The sequence below is a fragment of the Salvelinus alpinus genome, chromosome 5 (genome assembly GCF_045679555.1).
Source record: "Salvelinus alpinus chromosome 5, SLU_Salpinus.1, whole genome shotgun sequence".
Classification (NCBI taxonomy): Eukaryota; Metazoa; Chordata; class Actinopteri; order Salmoniformes; family Salmonidae; genus Salvelinus; species Salvelinus alpinus.
In genome coordinates this window covers 70,629,127-70,639,154 of record NC_092090.1, presented here as the reverse complement: position 1 = coordinate 70,639,154, position 10,028 = coordinate 70,629,127, and the positions used below count along the sequence as shown (strand labels likewise).

Below are 10,028 nucleotides of genomic sequence, written 5' to 3'. Positions count from 1 at the left end.
GCAAGACACTACAGAGGGTAGTACATATGGCCCAGTATATCACCGGGGCCAAGCTTCCTGCCATCCAGGACCTCTATACCAGGCGGTGTCAGATGAAGGCCCTAAAATTGTCAGACTCCAGCCATCCTAGTCATAGACTGTTCTCTCAGCTACCGCACAGCAAGAGTACCAGAGCGACAAGTCTAGGTCCAAGAGGCTTCTAAACAGCTTCTACCCCCAAGCCACAAGACTCCTGAACAGCTAATCAAATGGCTACCCAGACTATTTGCATTTCACTGTAAGGTCTACACCTGTTGTTTTCGGCGCATGTGACCAATAAAATTTGATTTTAATTTTTCATTGACAACTAGCTTGTGGTGTCTGTCTTCCGTTTACACACAGTTGTTCTGAGATGCAGATAGGTAATTACCACAGGTAGTCCACTCTGTCTTCTGTCTGTTTTCTGTAAACAAGCGCTGTAATATGGAAATATGGCCTTGTGGGAACTTTAAATACATGTTAAAAAAAAGAAAATAATAATAATAATGTTTCCTGATCTTTCTTATATCTCTCAGATATAGGACAGACACTTCAGACCAACCTCCTTTAACAAATTTGGTGTGACTATTTGTTGTTCCATGTAGTGAAACTATTATTTAATGTGTTTGTGTGGGCTAATGGCAGTAAGGCCTAATACAATGTTTAATCAAATATTTTTTTGTATAGATTTTTGGGATACTTTAAGGGGTCTTAAAATTCAAAATCATATAGCAAAATTATCCTTGGTATGACATTAAAACAATTCAATATAGCTTAGTAGAAACCCCTCCCCCGGCTTAGACAGGGTTTAGACTTTTTTAAACAGAACATTTAAGGTTCTTGGACTAAGTAGTAACGTTAGGCTTCTTTAGTCCAATAATGGGCTAGGACAGATACAGATCCACAGTCCCCTCCCTGATTTCATCGTGGGTGACAATAATTTGCCATATGACAAGTGCGTTTCTCTTTTTGACAAAAGGAGATAGAATATCTACACACCTATCGTTACTATTTGTTTAGGGGGTTAGATCATATAACCACGTCGATATCAGTCTTCAGGTTAATAGTAACCAACAGATGACGCTGTTGGTCAAAAATCAACACTCAAAACGATGATCGTTTCACCCGGAAATACTTATGGACCTTTAACAAAGCCGGAAGTTGGAGAAATTGCCGTTTGAAATTGCGATCATGGCGCTTGATGTAAAGTCCCGAGCAAAAAGATATGAAAAACTAGATTTTCTGGGAGAGGGTCAGGTAATGATAAACAGTATTATCTTGCCAAAGTAGTGTTTTGCTTATGAGTCGCTTTGTTTAGATTAACCTTAGCGCTTTATAGATTCAGAGAAAACTAAAGCTCGATTGCTACCTGCTACGTTATACTATCCTAGCTAGCAAGCCGCACAATGAGCTAGCCATGGCATGAGTTGTGATACGTTGCCGGTTTCTGCAAAGGCAACAGCTTCAAAATTACAACAATTTAAAAGCCGTCTGATTGATAACTTGAATTAGTTAACTACGCTAACGTAAGCTGTGTTTGTTGACTAGCTAGCTACATTTATCTGCTTGTCACTTTTGAGGTTGATGGTAACGTTAGTTTCACTCTGTTTTACTTATCAACGAATGTTGTTCTTCCTGCCTTCCCACAGTTTGCCACTGTTTACAAAGCCAGGGACAAGACCAACGACACAATAGTTGCCATCAAGAAGGTAAAATCCCTAAGATCTGGGATGAATGGTTCAGGATCAACAAAATGCATCCTTAAAGAGGGGAAAATGAGACCTAATTTGGTTTTGTCTAACAGGATGGTCTCAATGGTGCATCTGTAGCATTTCGTGAGAGTCTTAGGGGCCAAGCCGACTTACTTTATCCTAAGGTTGAAGAGGCTTTCTTCACCACACTGTCTGTGAATGGACCATTTCACGTCGTCAGTGATGTGCATGCTGTGGAATTTGAAGCTTTTCACCCTCTCCACTATATGGCCCTGTGGATGGGGGCGTACTCTCTCTGCTGTCTCCTGAAGTCCACGTTCAGCTTCTTAGTTTTGTTGAGGGAGAGGTTATTTTCCTGGCATTTCTCCGCCATGGCTCTCACCACCTCCCTGTATTCTGTCAAGTCGTTGTTGGTACTCAGGCCTACCACTGTTGTGTCATCAGCAAACTTGATGATTGAGTTGAAGATGTGCGTTGCCATGCAACCATGGGTGAACAGGGAGTACAGGAGGGGACTGAGCATATAGCCCTGTGGGACCCCCATGTTGCGGATCAGCGTGGCAGAGGTGTTGTGCCTATCTTCACCACCTGGAGCTGGGCTGTCAGGAAGTCCAGGACCTAGTTGCACAGGGTGGGGTTCCAGATCCAGAACACCATACGGTAATCGCCCTCTCTGCCACCATAATCATAAAATTTTTCAACTGGTTGTTCAATACCGTTTCCGTTAAATTCAACGTTGCACACCGTTCTGTCGTACTGAGCACACCCCTGATTCAAAGGGGGTGTGACATTTCAAAACACTTCCCCGATAGGATACACGCGTGCTTCCTTGGGCAGGAGGAGGTGGTCGAGGAGAGGATAACACTTCTCTGTTCGCTTATCAACAAATTGACACAAATGGCTTCCATTTTCCCGGTCGTGGAGGAGGACTGGCTTTTGCCCAGTTTAGAATATTCCAAAGTACATTGCCAGCAGCAGCAATTTTTTCTGCATAAGGTTTTTGGGTAGGCCTTGTAGGGTATAATCTGGGGGCTGGGGAGAACAGGATGCTAAGGACAGACAATATGCAAATGGACTACGACCAGGATTACACCATGCCATTTAATTCATAATGAAACTGTTGATTTCATATCCACACTTTAAAACCATGGTGGTTTGATTTTGATTATAATGTACACTATTAATAGTGTGTGCTGTTTCTCCTGACAGATCAAAGTTGGACACAGAACAGAGGCTAAAGATGGTGAGTGTGTCCACTCACCCCAGCACAGGAGCTTCAGAGTGGTTTAGGTTCAACCTTATGTGTGGGTTGGTTTCCTTGATACAGATTAAGTTACTCCTGGACTAAAAAGCTAACTCAGTGGAGAATCTCCATTAAACTGTTTTTTTTTAAAGTCAAGGATTAGGCTTAATCTTTGTCTGGGAAATCACCCCATGAAGTTTGATTCAGAATATTTGTCTCATGTTTGTTGATCATGTATCTCTCAGGCATCAACAGGACAGCCCTACGAGAGATTAAACTACTGCAGGAGTTAAGTCACCCAAACATTATTGGGGTAAGAATCGAACTAAACTACTGTTTTAATGGAAACTGTCAGTAGTAATATTAATGCTTTCCTGGTAGAGCGCTGAATCAGTTTCATCATCAGTTGTATTTATGATCATTTAGAGCTTATTTGGATATTAATCCATAACCAAAGCATCCTATCTAAACTACCTTAATTATCTTGCTCACCATCACCTTTACTGTGAAATTGTGTAATGTTCTCAAAGTAAGCACAATATCATGTACAGTATATCACTACATTTACATCACTGTGTGTCCATGTCTCTGTTTCTCAGCTGCTTGATGCATTCGGGCACAAATCTAACATCAGCTTGGTGTTTGACTACATGGAGACAGATCTGGAGGTAAGACTGAGCTTTATGTTTTGTTCATATTGGGCCGGTTTCCTGGACACAGATTAAGCCTAGTCCTGTACTAAACAGCTTGCTTAATGGAGAATCTCCACTGAAATAGCTTTTTAGTCCATTAGCACGTTTCCTTCCACAGATTTTATGCGATTGAAATCACACCATATAAAATAAATAAAAATACGCCAGCTGTGAAGGAAACAGGACGTTACTGTACAGTTTTCTAAATGCAGACAGATCATTAGTTTTTTCGACATGGTGAGATCTTTTTGTGTCGGTAAAATTCATTATGTGAGAAATGGCCTTTATGGGCAAATGTTGATGTAATAACCATCATATCAAAGTAAACTTGGAGTCTCGCGATGATATGGTGTGTGTGGTCCTCCCACAAGGATTTGGAAAGACCATGCAGTTTATTACAGATGAAATAAATGATGAGGAACTTCACAGGGGGGTGAAAGTGCACGGTGATGAGCTTGATGCTCCTTTCCAATAAATATCTAGGGTCTTATTCTGGTGACATGATGATCGATGCTTGACTGACGTTTTGACAAATACAAATATTCTCACTTTTATCCATAATAATATCATCATGTAGACTAGTCTACCCGCATAGCCTACCCACACTGTATCTGTGAGCTGTTAGCTAGAGTGCACGTCCCAAGACCAGAGTAGGCACATTTTCTATTTAACGCAACAGTTTTTGTGACAAAACTATCGTTGGAGTTGAAAATGCGATTGAAACACATTGAACTTTACATTTTTATTCGGTACATGAAAACATAAACGGGAAAAAGTAAATTTTGCGTGCAGAATGTCATCACACACAGATTTTTATCCGCAGCAAGACAGTTTGGTGGAAACCCACCACTGGTTGTAAAATGCGTGTGTTTTCTTTATGCGGTTTTTAAATATTAGCATGAAAATCTGTTGCCAATTGAATGGAAACCTAGCTCATGACTAGGATGAATCTGTGTCCAGGAAACTGGAGTCGTAAATGCTGTCATTCACAGCTGTATTCTAAAAGTGGATTTGGACACTAAAGGCCACTACAGGGATACTCCATTTCTCTCCAGAGAGAGAAGGCAGTACTTGGGACTCATGGGTTAATACTCGGTCTGAAGATCCTTTTTAATATGCGAGAGGCTCCCTTTACAGACTAGTACTCTATTCATTCTGAGAGCTCTCTGGTATGTCCTCCCTGAGGCACGGATGGGTTCAGTCAAACTGAACATCAAAGACTGCCCGGAGAGAACCAGAGAGAGGGAGCAGCCTGAGAGCTATGGTATTAGTTAGTTTCTATCTCTCTCTGAGGAGGTCTGTAGGGCCAGCTCTGGCCCTGGGGGACAAATTTCTCTCTCTCAGCCCATCCCCGTTGCTCTCGCCACCTCTTATTTACTCTGTATTTATGGGAGTCTGTGGCTGCCCGATTGCTTCAGATGAGTGTCCAGTTTCACTGCCAGTACCTCAAACTCAGGTAGAGAGCAGGAAAACAGACCACCTAAGAGCCATAATGCCCCTCTCCCCTCAGCTCTCAAGATGATCATTATCAGATCATAGACAGACAGAAAGCACACAGAGGTCTGACATATGAGGATTTGATAGCCTTTCTACGTATAGAGATGTTGAGCTGAAATGATTTTCGGACATCTGTCAGATCAGCTTGTGCTTTCCCGAGAGGTGTTCTGTTGTCTGTGAACCTGAAGCTGTGGAGTTAAAGGGGTTTGTAGACTATTGAGACTGACATCCCTGGTCTAACTCCCTTTCCTGTGTTCTAGGTGATCATCAAAGATACCAGTCTGGTTCTGACTCCAGCCAACATCAAAGCCTTCATAGTGATGACTCTACAGGGCCTAGAGTACATGCACCACCACTGGGTTCTGCACAGGGTAGTTTAACACACACCTTCTCAAAGCATGCTCATACAATACACACCTTCTCATAGGTGCCTGTGTGAGGTAATGTTAGGGGCAGTAGACTGAACTTCAGAATCTGTTTGTAACTGTAAAACCCCAAAATATATACATATACTGAACAAAAATACTGGGGGGTGTGGTAACACATGGGTTGCGGTTGTGAGGCCGGTTGGACGTACTGCCAAATTCTCTGAAATGACGTTGGAGTGGACTTATGGTAGAGAAATTAACATTCAATTCTCTGGCAACAGCTCTGGTGGGCATTCCTGCAGTCAGCATGCCAGTTACACGCTCCCTCAAAACTAGAGACATATGTGGCATTGTGTTGTGTGACAAAACTGCACATTTTAGTGGCCTTTTATTGCCCCCTGCACAAGGTGCACCTGTGTAATGTTCATTTTGCTTAATCAGCTTCTTGATATGCCACACCTGTCAGGTGGATGGATTATCTTGGCAAAGGAGAAGTTATATTTGCTCCATAGTAAAATACTGTGTCTGTGTGTAGGATCTGAAGCCCAATAACCTGCTGCTGGATGAGAATGGTGTGTTGAAGCTGGCTGATTTTGGTTTGGCTAAAGCCTTCGGCAGCCCTAACAGAGTCTACACTCACCAGGTAGTTACCAGGTAGGTGTCACTCTCAAACTCCTTTTCAAAGCCTTTGTCCATTTTGTTAAAAAAATTGAAAAAATGCACTGTGTTTGTGATACAATTTTTGCGCTCTCTCAGGTGGTATCGTTCTCCAGAGTTGTTGTTCGGTGCCAGGATGTATGGGGTGGGCGTCGACATGTGGGCTGTGGGCTGCATCCTTGCAGAGCTCCTCTTAAGGGTACACACACACCACATAACCTCAGTCCAATTTAAACATTGAGACGAGACAAAAATGCTGTGAAACTAGACAGCTCAGATTAATCGAAATTCCGAAATTGTCTTGTCTCATGGTGACTTTTTGATCTAGACTGAGCATTAAGGTTCGAGAACTGTATTGTCAGACACACATCTTTCTGTACACACTAAGACTGTGTCCCAAATGGGACCCTATTCCCTATATAGTGCACTACTTTTGACCAGGACCCGTAGCAATATGTTGCCATTTGGGACTGAGCCCATGCTGCATGTTTGCGGTGTAACACCCTCTGTCTCTCTCCAGTTACCCTTCCTAGCTGGAGACTCCGATCTGGACCAGCTGAGTAAGATCTTTGAAGCTCTGGGGACTCCTACAGATGACACCTGGCCTGTGAGTACTCGTCTGTGTTTTCTGTGTCTGCAGGTGTGGTTATTTTAACACAAAGCATCTGCTTTAAAATACCTGGTTCCTCAACATTAAATTGTGGATTTAAATAATGCCTTCATGTTTCCGTCTCTCTCTCCATCTCTAGGGGATGAGTAGTCTACCTGACTATGTGTCGTTTAAGTTGTTTCCTGGTACTCCTCTGGAACACATCTTCAGTGCTGCAGGAGACGACCTCTTAGAACTACTACAGGGTCTATTCACCTTCAACCCTTCCACACGCCTTACAGCTACACAGGTATGTAGGTGTGCTGTGCACCCCTAATGGCATCCTATTCCCTATATAGTGCACTACTTTTGTTTTTGACCAGAGCCCTATGGGGAGTAGGGTGCCATTTGTGATGCAGCCTTAGTTCAGCTTCTCTCTGTGTATATTCATTGCTGTTTCTCCTAGCTCTAAAGCCCCCTCTACCCCGTCTCCAGGCTCTAAAGATGAGGTACTTCAGTAACAGACCAGGTCCGACCCCCGGGCACCAGCTGCCCCGGCCCAACTCATCAGCAGAGGCTCTCAAAGAGAAGGAGAACCTCACCATCGGAATCAAGAGGAAACGAGACGGACTGGAGACGAGTAAATAACACCACACACACCCCCCCCCCCCCCCCCCCCCTCACCATTGGAGTCAATAGCACAGGCATCATTGTTCCATCGTACATGGTTGTGCTTGACCATGGTATTAATGACATTGGGAAATATTATTCTGCTTGCTGATTTAAACTGATGGTTTGATTGTACAGTGGAGTCAAGGACTGGTTTCCAGATTTGGTGGGGCCAGAAATCAGCCCTCCCATTCCAAGAATGCATACATATTTTTCTACTGTGACCAATTAAATTAAATGAAAAACACATCATCTCACACTGTCAGAGCAACATGTTGTTACTTGCATAGACCTGGAATCCCATTTAGATTCCGAGCCCAGTTATTAAAAGGGTGTCAGCGGTAAAAATGACTGCTATAGCAACCCAGGACTAGAACACACACAGTTGAAAGGGTGGTGGCAGTACATTTTACTGCAACAGAAACTGTGTTACTGGGAGGTTCCAAGCAGTGGTTTGGGAACTATTATGGTCGACTGGGCTGTATATTATAATACTCTGAGCTGAGCTTTATTTAAAAAGAGGCTCTGGGTGCCGAAATCTGAATTTAGTTGTTAGCAGATGGTGAGTCTATATGTTCATTAAAGCAATGGTTGTTTTTCCTTTTCAGGCACCATAAAGAAGAAACTGATACTGTGAGGGGAGGTTTGATTCAGTGGAGCAACATGACCACTCCTGCTGTTGAACTTAGTGTGGTTCATTGGACTCGATAGAAGTTGCCCCTAACCAGTGGTCCAGGGTCATTTTTCTTTCTTCATTTGGTGTTAGATAATCTGATCCTAGATCAGTGGTTAAGGGGCAAGTACTTCTACCTCCAGTGTGGCCCATTGTGGTCTAATGGTCCAGCTGTGAAGACCTCCAGTGTGGTCTAGAACAGTGGTTCTGAATATTCTTCATTGCAACAATGATTTCTGAGCTCTGTAAGAGCCTGCTACAGTAGAACTATTTATGTGGTCGAGGAAAAAAACAGCAAGACGTGCTTTTCGTTATGATTCATTTCATAAATTTTGTTTTATGTTTCTTTTTTTTTCCTGTAAGTGATGTAGGATAATAAATAATTCTGTCTGAGATGATGCTCTTGTTCATTTGCTTGACACCTCTGAAATAACGTGACACCTCAACTCTTACCCAACTCGCGTCACAAAGAAAGCTATTATGAAGTATCACATTTGATAACATTTTTTTTCATGAATTTTATGAAAATTGTTAGTGTAACATTTGTGTGGAATATAAAACCTGTCCCACTCTCTGGTTTGTGTTGGCATTCACCCCACATGGAGGTGCCCTTACTGCTCTGAATGATTACACTTCCATCCACCCACTACATAAACAGTGACTCTGAAACCTGATAAATGTATAAAGAATAAACCTTTTCTTGCTGTATGTGCGAGAGGTGAGGAAAGCAAAGAAACACAAGTATATAACACTGTATGTGGACAGCCCTCCAAATGAGTGGATTTGGCTATTTCAGCCAAACCTGTGACGGGTGTATAAAATTTTGCGCACAGACAAACATTGGCAGTAGAATGGCCTTACTGAAGAGCTCAGTGACTTTCAACTTGGCAACGTCAGGATGCCACCTTTCCAACAAGTCAGCTCGTCACATTTCTGCCCTGGTCAACTGTAAGTGCTGTTATTGTGAAGTGGAAACGCCTAGGAGCAACAACAGCTCGGCTGTGAAGTGGTAGGCCACACAAGCTAACAGAATGGGACCGCCGATTGCTGAAGCGCGTGAAAGTCATCTGTCCTTGGTTGTAACACTCACTACCGAGTTTCAAACTGCCTCTGGAAGCAATGTCAGCACAAGACCTGATCGTCAGGAGCTTCATGAAATAGGTTTCCATGGCCAGGCAGCCGCATACAAGCCTAAGATCACCATGCGCAATGCCAAGCGTCGGCTGGGACGGTGTAAAGCGCGCCGCCATTGGACTCTGGCGCAGTGGAACCACGTTCTCTGGAGTGGTAAGTCACGCTTCACCATCTGGCAGTCCGACAGACTAATCTGGGTTTTGCGGATGCCAGGAGAACACTACCATAATGCCAACTGTAAAGTTTGGTGGAAGAGGAATAATGGTCTGGGGCTGTTTTTCATGGTTCGGGCTCCTTAGTTCCAGGGAAGGGAAATCTTAACACTTCAGCCTACAATGACATTCTAGACAATTCTGTGCTTCTAACTTTGTGGCAACAGTTTGGGGAAGGCCCTTTCCTGTTTCAGCATGACAATGCCGCTGTGCACAAAGCAAGGTATATACATAAAGCAAGGTATAAGTGGAAGAACTTAACTGGGCTGCACAGAGCCCTGACCTCAACCCAATCGAACACCTTTGGGAAGAATTGGAACGCTGACTGCGAGCCAGGCCTGAACGCCCAACATCAGTGCCCGACCTCACTAATGCTCTTGTGGCTGAATGGAAGTAAGTCCCTGCAGCAATGTTCCAACATCTAGTGAAAAGCCTTTCCAGAAGAGTGGAGGCTGTTATAGCAGCAAAGGGGGACCAACTCCATATTAATGCACATGATTTTGGAATGAGGTGTTTGATGAGCAGGTCATGTAGTGTGTGTATATAATGGAAAACTAAAAATAC

The 10,028-nt window shown here is 43.3% G+C and overlaps 1 protein-coding gene across 1 annotated transcript; it reads left to right on the top strand.

The window, feature by feature from the left end:
• Window positions 1-1,143: 1,143 nt before the first annotated feature.
• On the top strand, window positions 1,144-8,511 carry cdk7 (cyclin-dependent kinase 7). The gene is made up of 12 exons (XM_071402978.1): window positions 1,144-1,275; window positions 1,668-1,727; window positions 2,940-2,973; window positions 3,219-3,286; window positions 3,573-3,641; window positions 5,423-5,533; window positions 6,066-6,184; window positions 6,287-6,386; window positions 6,708-6,794; window positions 6,937-7,086; window positions 7,272-7,416; window positions 8,054-8,511. The coding sequence occupies exons 1-12, from the start codon at window positions 1,210-1,212 to the stop codon at window positions 8,080-8,082; spliced, it is 1,038 nt and encodes a 345-aa protein (XP_071259079.1). The 5' UTR covers window positions 1,144-1,209; the 3' UTR covers window positions 8,083-8,511.
• Window positions 8,512-10,028: the final 1,517 nt, after the last annotated feature.